At 34.8% G+C, this 15,236-nt stretch overlaps 1 protein-coding gene across 1 annotated transcript; it reads right to left on the bottom strand.

Annotated features, from left to right (window-relative positions):
- Nucleotides 1-807: 807 nt before the first annotated feature.
- Nucleotides 808-2,639, bottom strand: LOC141693045 (uncharacterized). Its single transcript, XM_074498031.1, has one exon. It carries the CDS (start codon nt 2,513-2,515, stop codon nt 1,178-1,180), a length of 1,338 nt encoding a protein of 445 aa, XP_074354132.1. The 5' UTR covers nt 2,516-2,639; the 3' UTR covers nt 808-1,177.
- Between the last annotated feature and the right edge of the window lie 12,597 nt (nt 2,640-15,236).

Below are 15,236 nucleotides of genomic sequence, written 5' to 3'. Positions count from 1 at the left end.
AGCATTAACCCCAACAATATTTGCTTATCTGCATACTCGAGTTTCATGAAAGCTCGTTTGGTTTGAAGCCATTAGATCACTCAATATCAAGGATTTCATAAATAATTGATATCTATATACTGAATCTTTAACTCTCTATGTATTTCATAAATACCATCTATACCTTCCTGACATCTAGTCTGGCCTGCAATAAGGATGACATTTTATAATTTAACACAGCCAAAGAAATTGGTCTGAGGGCTTAAATTCATCATGTTTTCCAGTTGCTAATGACCTTCCAGGACAACACCATGCAACCTTATCTTTGGGGATTATAATATGAAATTAGATTTCCCCAAAGCTTGTATTCAGTAGAAATTAACACAAGGAAAAAAACCATAAAATTCTAAAATGGCGACCTGCTCACTTGAGCAAGCTAAAGACATTTCATTTCTCTATATGTATAGTTCGCTACATTACATATGATTTGCAAATTGCCCAGACGCCCATGTTCTAAAAGATAACAATAAATAAACTAAAGCTTTTTGATTATTTAACCTCACAATGACAATGTCAAGCAGAAGAAGTGTCTAGAATCCAATTAAATGTAATAAGATGTACAGGTAAATACCCCAACTCATCTAATCCTAATGCATCTACAGTATCTCAATATCTTTTAGTCTTTTACCATCTTAATCTTTTCTGTGCTCTAAAAAATGCATCTTAAAGTTATAAAGCAATTATATTGACCAAAAGATATTGCAGCAAGGTAGCAACTACCATAACATACAACAGTGTAATGTAATTAATTTTTCTGTACAAAACATGTATTATAAATATTTCAGTACAAACCATATTCATGACTAAAGAATTTACACTTTACATATGATTAATATAGAATCTGGAGGGTGAGTAAACAAGAAGCTATCAAGACACAAATACGTAATATCTGATTACGTGATCATCTTCTAAACCTTAACCTAGTTCAATTAGCATAAGCTATTTGGACTAAGAAATGCAATAAACATAAACAAACTGCTTGTTGGATTACAAATAATTGCTCTTCTACATTAAATTTCTGATAATATATACAACTCATTTAAAATGATGTTACTTACATATTAATCTCTCATAGCTCAACCAGCACTATATACCAAACCTCTGGCAAAGCATCCAAATTAAATCTTTCGAACCAAACTCACTCGTTTTCTTCTTTAAACCAGTAACTACCATCACGCTGCAAATCCATATCATAAACCTCCGAATTTGCACCTTTTACTTCCCGTGAGCGCATTCCCTTACTAAATGATCCACCTTTCTTCACTACCCGCGATCTCCTACTATTTTCCCTATCCAAACCAACTCTTTTCGAATCCAACCCATTATTCGTATCTCTCAAACCAATATCACTAACTCCTGAATTTCCACCTTCCACTTCCCTCAAACGCATTCCTTGACTAAATGAACCATCTTTTTTCACCACCTGCAATCTCCCACTATTCCCCCTATCCAAACGAACTCTTCTCGAATCCAACCCATTATTCCTATCCCCCCAATTCATATCACGGACTCTCGAATTTCCACCTTCCACTTCCCGCAAACTCATCCCCCTACTAAATGATCCATCTTTCATCCCTACCTGCGCCCTCCCATTACTCTCCCCATCATTCATTTCACTCGAATTCAGTCCTCTCATACTTCTCCCATGCCTCTTCTTTCTCACTCTCCCCTTACTCCCTTCCCCACCTCTCCCCTCATTGGACACATTCCGCTTTCCGACATACTCATCAAAAGATCCAATCTTTACCCCGTTTCCACTCCCTAAACCCCCAAATTCATCAAAAGATCCAATCTTCACCCCCATTTCACCCCTTAAACCCCCAAATTCATCGAAAGATCCAACCTTTCCCCCCTTTTCACCCCGTAAACCCCCAATTTCATCAAAAGATCCAACCTTTACCCCCTTTTCACTCTCTAAACCCCCAAAATCATCAATTTGATCATTAACTCTCCCATAAGGCCTAATACTATGAACAACCCCTTTCGGGAAAAATCGCGCAGAGGGAAACCCATCAACAGTCTTAAACAATTCAGGCCCATCTTCCTCAGACCACAAATCAAACCCACCAGGCTTCTGAAACCTATCAGCTAAAACCTGAACTTGTTCATCAGCTCTAGCTGAAAACAACTTAGGTGCTTTCTCAACAACTTCCCAAGGTCTTTCGAGTTCCGAAACAGCAGCTTTCAACTCAGCCCTTTTCCTCATTTCATAAATTTGTCTCTCTCTAGCTAACCTTGCCTTAAGGAGCTGTTTGGCTTTCTTGGCTTGCATTCTTTTCCATTGCCATTTGTTGACCCCACCTGGAAATGTTCTGGGCCCACCTCCCATTCTAATTAGGGTTGAGGGTTTTGTGGTGGAAGTGAGAGAGAGATGGGAAAATTTGGGAAGTAGGGTAAGGAGTGTATGGCCTGAAAGATAAGTAGATGATGAAATTGAGAGGTTTTGAGGTGGGAGAGAGAGATGGTGGATTGACATTTTGGGATTTGCCAAACAGGGTCTTAGGTTTGATGATGATATTGAAGATGATAAACTGATTAGTCCTACCGGCCTGTGTTCTTGATTTTCTTCAACCTTGCAATGAATGACCTTAATAAAAAGAAAGTGGAATTTAATAAAACAATATTTAATTTTCACAAATATATTTTATAATATTTATTTATAAAAATATGATTTTTCTACGATTCAATTCATTGAATGAAAACTCGACCGTCGATGGGTTGCGGCAAGTAATCTTAAATGCAACATTGCCACAAAAAATTCGATTGCATATCTATGTAACTTTGATTGTATCGCATTTTTGTAAATATTTTCTGAAGATAATAAAATTATAAAAAAATAGAAAAATTAATATTTTAAATAATTTTTTAAAGTAATTTACTAATTTATCTATTTATACACCTTTTTAAGATGTGTGAGATTAAAGTGAGTACTTTAGAATAAAAGAGTCGGTAAAATGCAAATTAAATTGAGTTTCTTCGTATTTTTTTTAATTATTTTGACATAAAATGTTATTTTATATTTTTATTCCAAAATTGAAATTTTGGAGAAAGAATAGAACAACTCTATTCTCCTTATTACGACCGAGCAAAAAATAATCGAAACCGGTAAAAAATGATGAAAATTGATTCGCGTAAAATTGAATAGATCTGAAATTGAAAAATTTAAAAATCAAATTCGAATCCGATTGTTCGGTTCCGATTTTATGTTAAAACCGAATTGAAAAAAATTGAACTGATCCGATTAATAAATATAAATAAAATAATAATATATTATAGATGTTTACTATTATTCCCTTCGTCCCCCTCAATTCTTTACATTGGGGGACGGAGGCTCGACACGCACTTTAATACTCTTATTAACTGTAGTTACATAATTTTTAAATTTTTTTTTCTTCTAAATAAAAATATAATGTTTAAACTTTTATACAAAAAAAAGAAAATTTTAAAAATAAATTACGGAGATATACTTTATAATTACCTTAAAATGCACGTCAAACATGTGAAAAAAACTGTAAAGAAATGAGAGGGACGGAGATAGTATTACTCTATAAAGCATCTTCTACTTTTTGAGGGTACAAGTAATAAAATAAAGGATTAACTTTAATTTAGATCCTTGATTAAGTTACAAGTTATATATAAAACATCTTTTATCCTAAGCAAAACAAAGAAATCCCACGATAATGGATAATATGCATATGCTTGCGTAGGTAATTTGCATTGGAGTATTGATGTGTTAAAATATAAGAACCGGAAGCGCAAGGTGTTTAGTTATAGTAATTACAGGTCGATCCACAAAAATTACGACTTTTCAAAATCCTAATAATTTAGTCAGGGGAGCTAGACAAATAGATTTGAGATGATATTTGTTTAACTTATTTAGCAAATAACAAATAATATAGAAAACCTAGGAATCTGAATCCGTTAATCAATCATAATTAATATCAACTCGCCCTAAAATCAATTTCATTTTCTTCACAAAAATAACGTATATGCTCATTTTCTTCACAAATATATATTATGAAACTTGTTATCTAACAATAACCCATCAAAATTTCGTGGAGCAAGCATATGCTATGAAAAATAAATCCGGTAACAACAATATATCAAAATCACTTTGTCAATTGGACAATTAAGTACCAAGAAAAATAATGAAAATCAAATGATAGGAACGAGAAGATATCAAAGCAATAAAATTAACTTCATCTTCATCCTAGAGAACAAATTTAGCTACACATGATAAAAAGATGAACAAAACAAATAACTAATTGAGTGTCTTGGGTGCTGGGATGTGTAAAATACAAGAGGGGAGACCTATATATTTAGGGAAAATCTGAAGGTTTGGGTCTTGAAATACAAGTAGGATTCTTATAGTAAATCCTTCTGCTTCTCCAATAAGTATTTTATTTATCTTCCAATTCCCTCGACTTCTTGAATAGTCCACCTCATTCCTTATTTGCACCTTTTTCAACTCAAATTATGATTTTATTTATTTTCCTACAAAACAAAGTAAAATAATTTATTTATTAATAAAATTACGAAAACGAACATACAATATTAATAATATGCAATAATATGGACCTATCAAATGCCCCCATACCTATCTTTGGCTCGTCCTCGAGAAAAATAAAAAAAAAATGCTAACTAAGAAAAATCCTATGCTCCTTTTCGTAGGCGTGACGGGAAATTTTAGGTTTACCAACCCGTTAAACTCATAGATGATCTCTACAAGAGGAGTGTTGTCTCCTAAGGGTTTACAGAAGATATACCCATAAAATCTGTGAAATACTCTAGCAAGTGTCCAAACTCTATCAACAATAACATTTATCGGTGTCAACACGAGAATTTTTAGGAAAATACATGCCTTTAAGACTCTTCTAATTATAGCCAAGATATATGTATCAACAATCCACTTATATCGACTCTGAGCGTTTACAGAAAATCCCAAGGTGTGTCGTGAAAGTAGGTCTATGAAGAATCATTTGAGTAAGTACATTTCCTCTTTTTCAAAAAATATTGAACACACCCAATCTCTATCATACAAGTATCTAGCCAAAATTCATAATTTTTTAACTGACTGTGCAATGCCGTTTTTATAGGCTTTCTATGTTACCCATATAGCGAGCTTTGAGCTAATGACTCCCAAACCAAATGGTCTTAGGGCACTAGGTTTTGAAATACCCCTACAGACTTAATTACTCGAGTAACAAATACTACAAAATAAGACTAGTCAATTATACTACTCATGCCCATCATCTCAATTTTTTTTTTCTTTTTTTTATTTGTGAGGATTATCGGGTATTAAATTAGTTTATTCAAGCATTTTTTTTGCTTTTGCTTTTCCTTTTTTTTTCGCAAAAATTTGATTGGACATTGTTTCAACATGTGGGCTCTGTCTCAGATATCGAAAACTTTCCTAAACAATCTTTTCTACAAAGACCTTGTGCAAATATGTTATCTTGGACTCTTAAGCAAAAATTCGTTCGACACAAGTTTCATGAAGACAATCTTACCCAACTACTTTCAAATCATCTCAAAGCATTACATATATATAAGTTTTGAAAAACTGCTAACACCAACTAGTATTAAAGTACAAGAGTGGATTGGACAACTTAATTAAAATATCTCTGACTTTTTTGGATTTTTTTCATTTTTCAATTTTTTTTGGATTTTTTATATATAAAAGTACTACTAAACCCCTCCTCCATACCTAAATCATGCATTGTCCTCAATGAATGCAAATGAGAGAAAAATGACAAAAGTAAAAGGACGAGAATATATGATAAGGGCATGACAGAGGAACACAATTACCTATAACACATACACAGACTCACACACACACATAGTTACTCCCCTACACCTACACTTCACTATGGGAGACACATACAAAAAATTATTTATGTTATTCCCTAACAATACAACAAGAATTACAGAAAGGGGGTTGAATGTAATTCTGGCTCCATTTTGAGATTTTAAAAATGTTCTAACTTAATATATATATATAACAGTGTTTGATTTGCAGTAAGGCGGAATGAAAGATCAATAGAAATCAAAACACTAAGTAATAAAACACAAGTTTTAAAACTTCCTGGTGAATTTGAAAGTATCCACTATATATATATATATCAGATTGAGAATTCTGTGATGCTTTGAATAGCACACAACTACTTTACAAGTTGAACAAACAAAACTACAGAGAAATTCTTATAGAATACAGCTTGATATGTTTCTCTGAAAATAAGCTTGCTTTGTTGTTTGTTTTACTTGCTACACTTAGTTTATATATCACCAAGTTACATGACTGTAAGACAAGATAATAAAATATATCTAGTCTAACTCCATGCTACTTCACTACTCTATTCCAGCAACTTTGAAAATCTTCACATTTGCATGGAAATGGTAATGCTTCTTTGTTCTCAAAATCCTGCTTAACATGCTGCCACATTCCTTTTGCAAACACCCGACACATGTGACTGTGTTGTCACTATCAACAGCTATTTTGAATTTGATCATCCGTCGGGACTATGTTGGTCATCCGTCGGGAGGCTTATTGATTATCCGTTGGGAGTCTTGTAGATCATCCGTCGGGACTATATTGGTCATCCGTCGGAAGTCTTGTTGATTATCCATTGGGAGTCTTGTAGATCATCTGTCGGGAGTCTATCTGTTACTTGACTTTATTTCACTTATCACTACGCCATAGATTGGATTCTGCAACCGTTCACACTGGGGTTGCAAACAAAAGTGTAATAATAGCCTTCTAAACCCATGTCTATCGCAACCCCTATTTTTTGATGTTGCGGTATAGTCAAAATATGTTACCAAATTAAATGACATATTTTATTTACATAATTATTTACATAGAAATGAGTTCATAATTGAAAAATATATTTTATTTATTTATTAAAGTTAATAATATTAGTGAAGTAATTTATAATATATTGATCAGTTGAAAGTTTTATAACTTAACAAGTCACTGATGGAGTGATTTACAATATATATTGTTGAATTTATTTAGTTTTTTATAGTTAAGTGTTAAAAAAATATTTATTAAAAGAAAAAAGAATTTAATAATTTAAATTTAAAAAAAAAAATTGTGTCGGGTGTTTATTTTGAATAAAACTTGGGCCGAGATTTGAGATGGTAGCAGGGTTGAAAATTAAGAAGCGGGAGTTTGAAATTTAACAAAAGAGAAAAAGTGGAATTAAGGGATTTATTTCTCTTTCTCTGTCTCTCTCCTTCCCTCTCCGTCTCCCTCTCTCACATTCTCTCTCTATCTCTTTCTCTGTCTCGCCCTCTCTCTATTTTTGCCATTTCCGGCCAAACCATTCAACCTCGATAAAAATGTAGCCATATTTGTGTTCTTTGGCCACGATTTCATCTATTTCAATACTCAAATCATCTTTTCTAGTCCCAAATTGAAAAATTCATGAACCCTAGTTCTTTAATCGCTTCGATTCTAAATTAATCAATGATTTTTGGATCGATAGGCGTTTGTTTTGTATTATAGACGATGTTATATGTTAGATATATTTGATAATGTCATGGCTAATATGTTTTATGTTTAGTTTTCAGATCTTACTTAACAGGACAAATCAGTACTTATACTGGAAGTCAGGACTTAAGGATATCAGTACTTATATTATCAGGAGATAATCATCAGAAGTTGGATATCAGAACTTAAGTGCTGAAGGACGATTAGATAAGGGAAGTAGCTGATTAAAGGAAAGAAGATCGAGATAAACATAAGAAGAGATATGCATGAAGAAGGAGTTCCGTGAAGAATGGAATACTTGGAAGAAAAGATATCTGATTGATATATTTTAGGAAGCAGAATTATATTCCATATCAATTAGCGAATATCTTGTAACTGTGTAGTATATAAACACAGACATAGGGTTTATACTAAAAGTGTTATCATTATTCGAGAAGATTATTCATTGTAACCCTAGCAGCTCTCGTGATATTTGTTCATCACTGAGAGGTAACAGTTCCATACTGTAACAGAGTTTATTGTTTCAATAAAGTTTGTTTTCTGTTACTTACGATATTAAAGTTCGATTTGATTGTATTATACACTGTATTCACCCCCTCTACAGTGAGTGTGACCTAACAAGTGGTATCAGAGCCTATCTGTTAACACACATTGTTAGGAATATATGTGCATTAGTTTGATGATATGTTTAAAACACTTAAGTAGAAATCTAGTGTTTGTAGCCTCAACGGATAAGACCATTTTGGCTATCCGTTGATGGTGTAGCTTTACTTAGAAATAAGTCTAGTGTTGTAGCACATTTCAGTCTCTGAATTTGAGATATAAATTCTTAAATATTGAGGGAAATTATAAGTCATGTTGACTACTAGAGGATATGCAGATAGGAAGGCCAATTGTAAGTATTTCATGCCTTGTAATTTTGTATAAATGAAATGGTGTCAACGGATAACTTAAAGACCTTCAACGGATGAGAAACAAAGCTTCAACGGATGTCTCTAAAGCTTCAACGGATAACATCCTTCAACGGATGAGTGCATCAACGGATAGAGCTTCAACTGCTAACACATCAACGGATAAAGCCATCAACGGATGAAGGCTTCAACGGATGTTCTGTTAAATAGCAGTTGACAAGTGGTAGTTGTACCTACAAACAGAGGCACATGGGTTGACAGAGACAACTGAGATGTGGTAGCCTATTTCAGGAACATCAGAAAAAGCAGCCGTTCTACTCTAGTATAAAGAGGCAATAGTCAACAATGCACTGGAGTAAAAATGGAGAAGAAACAAGTGGAGAATTTTTTTTATTATTGTACTTTTTATCTTTGTCTTCACTTGTAAACTTGGTGATATATAAACCAAGTAGCAGCTAGTAATTAGATAAGAATTTTTCCAGTGCTGTTTAGAAAAATCTTGAGAGAAAAATTATCTAGTTTGTACTAGGACGCAGCTGTGATCAACTTCTTGAATCACAGATTTTCTGAAATACCATCTCTGGTGGAACAACAATCCACCAGAAAAGTTTTTAAGGTCTGTTGTGTTCTTTACATTAGTGTTTGAATATATATCTGTCAGTATTAGCTTAAAGCAATTCATACACTTGTTTATCTTAAACACATAGCCTTTGAAACTGCTCAAAACTTGAAAAAGTTTTGAGATTTACATTCAACCCCCCTTCTGTAAATCTCATTGTTAGTTCATTAGGAATAACAATTGATATCAGAGCAGGCTCTTGACAAACAAAGAGTTTAAAGTTCTTGGAAACTAACAAAGATGAGTAAGAAGGATATTGGAGTAAAAATCCCAGTTCTTGACAAAGACAGTTATCACCATTGGAAGGTGAAAATGCACCTTCATCTACTCTCCCAAGATGAAGGTTATGTAAACTGCATTGAGAATGGTCCTCACATTCCCCACAACGTAGCCACAGTTGCTACAGCCACAATTGCTGTTGGTCAATCCATTCCAAAACCTAGAGTAGAATGGATAATGGAAGACACAGAAGAAGTCCACAAGGATAAGAAGGCTATGAACATTTTGTTTAATGGTCTTGACAAGGATATGTTTGATAATGTGATAAATTGCACAACTACCAAAGAGGTTTGGGACACAATTCAGCTACTGTGTGAAGGTACAGAACAAGTAAAAGAAAACAAAATGCAGCTTCTCATTCAACAGTATGAGTATTTTCATTTTGAAGAAAATGAATCTTTAAATGACACATTCAATAGATTCCAAAAGCTGTTGAATGGACTGAAGCTGTATGGTAGGGTGTACCAGGTGAAGGATTCAAATCTTAAATTTTTAAGATCCTTGCCAAAGGAATGGAAACCCATGACTGTCTCCTTGAGAAACTCTCAAGATTATAAGGACTTCACTCTTGAAAGATTATATGGAATCTTGAAGACTTATGAACTAGAGCTGGAACAGGATGAGGTATTGGAGAAGGGAAGAAAGAAAGGAGGTTCAGTTGCCTTGGTAGCTGAAAATGAGAAAGAATGCAGACAAGAAACTGTGAGATCTACATCAAACTCCAAAGATGGCACAAGCAAATCAGAATCAAGCAAGGGTAAGGAGCAAGTTGCTGAGAATGAAGACAACTCCAGCCAAGATGACTCTGATGGTATTGATGAGCATCTTGCATTTCTGTCCAGGAGATTTGCAAAGATGAAATTTAGGAAAAACACTAGAGCCACTAAACCTCATAAGAACATGGTGGACAAATCCAAGTTCAAGTGTTTCAATTGTGGTATAAGTGGACACTTTGCAAGTGAGTGCAGAAAGCCAACTTCTGAAAAGAAGAAATTTGACCAAGTAGATTACAAAAAGAAATATTTTGATCTGCTCAAGCAAAAGGAGAGGGCTTTCATTACTCAAGAAAAAGACTGGGCAGCTGATGGAAAAGAAGAGGATGAAGATGTGGAATATGTCAACTTGGCTCTCATGGCTGATTCTGAGGAAAATGAAGTTAGTTCATCAAGCAACCAGGTAATCACTACTGATTTAACACAGCTTACTAAAGAAGAGTGCAATGATGCTTTTAATGACATGTCTACTGAACTGTATCATTTGCGTGTGTCTCTTAAATCTCTTGCTAAAGAAAATAGTAGGATTAAAGAGAACAATTTGTTTTTAAGTAATAGAAATGCTGTGTTAGAAGATAAGTTGATTGACCTAGAGAAAATTAAGCTACATTGTATATCTGTTGAAAATGAACTAGCTGAATCTGTTAAGAAAGTAGAAATACTTTCTAATCAATTAGAGAGAGAGCAAGAGGTGATTAAAGCCTGGAAGACATCTAGGGATGTTAGTGCTCAAATTGTCAAGGTCCAAGGAATTGAATCATTCTGTGAGACTTCCTGGGATAAAAATAAAAAGAAACTGGAATTAATTGATGGGCTGTCAACGGATGTGGAATCAACGGATGATGAAAGTTATCCGTTGAAGGAAGAAAAGGAGCATCCGTTGAAGGTTCCTCAATTAAAACATGCAGATGTTTCTAAAAGTGAAAATCTAAAGAAACTCAACAAAAAGTTTGGTTCAACTTCCAAGAACTTTGTCAAAGAAGAAGCAAGCACATCCAAAGATTTCAGTAAGGTGAATATAGGACACATGACCTTAGAACAGTTAAAGAATAGGCTCAAAGTGGTTGAGGATAAAAAGGAAACTAAAAGGAAATCTAATAGAAATGGGAAGGTAGGGGTTAACAAACATAACAATTACACACCTGATAAGTATGCTCCTAGAAAAAGCTGTGTGCATTGTAGTAGTGTTAATCATCTATCTGCTAATTGCAAATCTATTAAGAAAACTCCCATACCCGTGCCCTCTTCCATGCCTAATATGTCTGCATCACCTCTGCATGCTATGCCTGTTATGTCTCAACAGAATCCTTATGCACATTTTGCAAACATGCCATATTTTAACAATCCTTATCTTGCTGCATTTAGTATGCCTCAAATGCCATACAATATGCCAATATGGAATAACATGCTTGCACAATCCATGCCTTATCAAATTCCAAATGTGCTAAATGATTCTGTGACTAACCCTACACCTCAACCAACTACATCTAAGATCAAGGTTGACTCAAAGTTACCTAAGTCTAAAGATGCAGGAGGAATGAAGTCTGGGAGAAAGGCTAACAAGAATGGACCCAAGGAAACTTGGGTACCAAAATCAACTTGATTGATTTTATGGTGTGCAGGGAAAAAGAAGAAATCTATGGTACTTGGACAGTGGATGTTCAAGACACATGACAGGAGATTTCTCCCTGCTCACTGAGTTTAAGGAGAGAGCTGGCCCTAGCATAACCTTTGGAGATGACAGCAAAGGGTTTACTATGGGATATGGCTTGATTTCAACAGGGAATGTCATCATTGATGAAGTTGCATTAGTTGATGGTCTCAAGCACAACTTACTGAGCATCAGTCAACTATGTGATAGAGGGAATACAATTTCCTTCAATTCAGAAGCCTGTGTTGTCACCAGTAAGAAAGACAACAAAGTGGTTCTAACTGGAGTTAGAAAAGGAAATGTGTACTTAGCTGACTTCAACTCTACAGATGCAGAATCTATTACTTGTCTCTTCAGCAAAGCAAGTTCAGCTGAAAGTTGGCTATGGCACAAGAAGCTATCCTATTTGAATTTCAAGATAATGAATGATCTAGTCAAAAAGGACTTAGTTAGAGGAATTCCTCTTGTTGAATTCTCAAGGGATGGTTTGTGTGATGCTTGTCAGAAAGGCAAACAAAGGAAAGCATCATTCAAAAAGAAGCTTGAAACAACAATTGATGAACCATTACAGCTGCTACATATGGATTTGTTTGGACCAGTCAATGTATTGTCAATTGCAAGAAAAAGATATTGCTTGGTGATTGTAGATGATTTCTCAAAGTTTTCATGGGTCTATTTTCTTGGATCAAAGGATGAAGCAAGTGAAATCATTATCAATCACATCAGGCAAGTCAATAATCATCCTGACTTGAAGGTTAGGAATATCAGGAGTGACAATGGAACTGAGTTCAAGAATTTGACAATGAGGCTGTTCTGTGAAGAAAATGGAATCATGCATGAGTTCTCAGCTCCAAGAACACCTCAGCAAAATGGGGTAGTTGAAAGAAAGAACAGATCTTTAATTGAGGCTGCTAGAACAATGCTTGAAGAATCAAAGTTACCAACATATTTCTGGGCTGAAGCTGTTAATTGTGCTTGCTACACTCAGAATATTTCTTTGATCAATCAAGCTAAAGGCATGACTCCTTATCTGTTGTTCAAGAGAAGAAAACCAACTCTAAACTTTCTTCATGTCTTTGGATGTAAATGCTTTATACTGAGAAATCAATCTGACCATAAAGGGAAGTTTGATGCAAAGGCTGATGAAGGGATATTTGTTGGTTACTCAGCTGGAAAATCTTATAGGGTCTACAATCTAAGAACCAACATTGTTATGGAATCTGTGCATGTTGTGTTTGATGATAAAAAGTTTGATGGACTAACAGATGAGGGACACCATGAAAGACTCAAATTTGACAACATTGAGATATATTGTGATGATAGTGAAGAGGAGATTGATGGAGATGACACTTCAAAAGGGATTCAAGATATGCCCTTGGATAATGCACAGAATTCTGCATCCGTTGAAAGAGGCAATGCAGTATCCGTTGAAGGACATAGTACATCATCCGTTGAAGTACATAATGAAGCATCCGTTGATCATAGTTCATCAACGGATAATCGATTTACATCATCAGTTGATAGAACTCCAAGTTTCCTGCAAAGGACCAACAACTCAGGGGGAGTTTCAACTGATCAACACTCTGTCTCACATCACGACAATACTGAGGCCACCTCATCTAGAGCACCTCTTCCACCTCAAAGGAAATGGACCAAGAATCATCCCTTTGAACTGATCATTGGTGATGCATCATCTAAAGTGCAAACAAGAAAAGCTACTCAAAATGAATGTCTGTATAGTAGTTTTCTATCTCAGGAGGAACCTAAGAAAGTGGAAGAAGCCTTAATGGATCCAGATTGGATATTAGCTATGCAGGAAGAGCTGAACCAATTTGAGAGGAACAAAGTTTGGAAGCTGGTACCCAAGCCAAAGAACAAGAGTTCCATTGACACAAAATGGGTATTCAGAAACAAGATGGATGAAAATGGCATTGTCATAAGGAATAAAGCCAGATTGGTTGCTAAAGGCTATTCTCAACAAGAGGGAATAGATTTTGATGAAACATTTGCTCCAGTTGCAAGACTTGAAGCCATCAGAATCTTTCTAGCCTATGCAGCTAATGCCAATTTCAAAGTCTATCAGATGGATGTCAAGAGTGCATTTCTAAATGGGGAATTGGAGGAAGAAGTTTATGTAAGCCAACCTCCAGGTTTTGAAGATCAAAATTTTCCAGACCATGTGTATTATCTGTTGAAAGCACTCTATGGACTAAAGCAAGCACCTAGAGCCTGGTATGAGACTTTGTCAAAGTTCCTTCTAGATAATCATTTCACAAGAGGTACTGTTGACAAAACTCTCTTCTTTAGAAATGTTAATGGCTCTAAGATACTTGTACAAATTTATATAGATGATATTATATTTGGATCTACAGATGATAAGCTTTGTAAAAAGTTTGCTAAATTAATGCAAAGTAAATATGAAATGAGCATGATGGGAGAGCTAACTTACTTTCTTGGGTTACAAGTAAAACAAGTTAGTAGTGGAATTTTCATTAGTCAAACTAAATATATTTATGATCTTTTAAAGAAGTTTGACTTAATGGATTGTTCACCTGCAAAAACTCCCATGGCCACTGCCACTAAGCTTGAATTAAACAAGGCTGAAAAGTCTGTGGATATTATAAGTTATAGAGGCATGGTTGGCTCACTTTTATATTTAACTGCTAGTACACCTGATATAATGTTTTCTACATGTCTCTTTGCTAGATTTCAAGCTGACCCTAAAGAATCTCACTTAGTGGCCATTAAAAGAATTTTCAGATATCTCAAGGGGACTCCAAATCTAGGAATTTGGTACCCTAGAGAGTCTGGTTTTGATCTAATTGGCTACTCAGATGCAGATTATGCAGGTTGCAAAATAGACAGGAAAAGCACAACAGGCACCTGTCAATTTCTAGGGAACAAGCTTGTATCATGGTTCAGCAAGAAGCAGAATTCTGTTTCCACATCAACAGCTGAAGCTGAGTACATTGCAGCTGGTAGTTGCTGTGCACAAATACTATGGATGATGAACCAGTTATTTGACTATGGTATGACTGTTGACAAAATTCCAATATTTTGTGACAACACAAGTGCCATTGCCATTACTGAAAATCCAGTGCAGCACTCAAGAACCAAGCACATTGATATCAAGTACCACTTCATTAGGGAACATGTGATGAAAGGTACAGTGGAACTTCATTTTGTTCCAAGTGAACAACAAATTGCAGACATATTTACCAAGCCACTTGATGAATCAACATTCACAAGATTGGTAAGTGAGCTAGGTATGCTTAATTACTCTTAAAATTCATGTCCTTATTGCAATTTGAATTGAAGCCTGAAATGTATTAGCTGCAAGAACAAATTTGTAACACAGATTATTCCATCAACGGATATTCCCTATCCGTTGAAAGTCAAAATTATTCTGTCAACGGATGTTCATTATCCGTTGAAAGTCATATACATTTCTGGAATTTTTATCCGTCAACGG

This window comes from Apium graveolens, chromosome 10 (assembly GCF_009905375.1).
Source record: "Apium graveolens cultivar Ventura chromosome 10, ASM990537v1, whole genome shotgun sequence".
NCBI lineage: Eukaryota > Viridiplantae > Streptophyta > Magnoliopsida > Apiales > Apiaceae > Apium > Apium graveolens.
This window is presented reverse-complemented; position numbering and strand designations above follow the sequence as displayed.

What these genes read in the sequence shown, in the direction of transcription:
- LOC141693045 (XM_074498031.1), bottom strand. Translation starts at nt 2,515, where the DNA reads ATGTCAATCCACCATCTCTCTCTCCCACCTCAAAACCTCTCAATTTCA.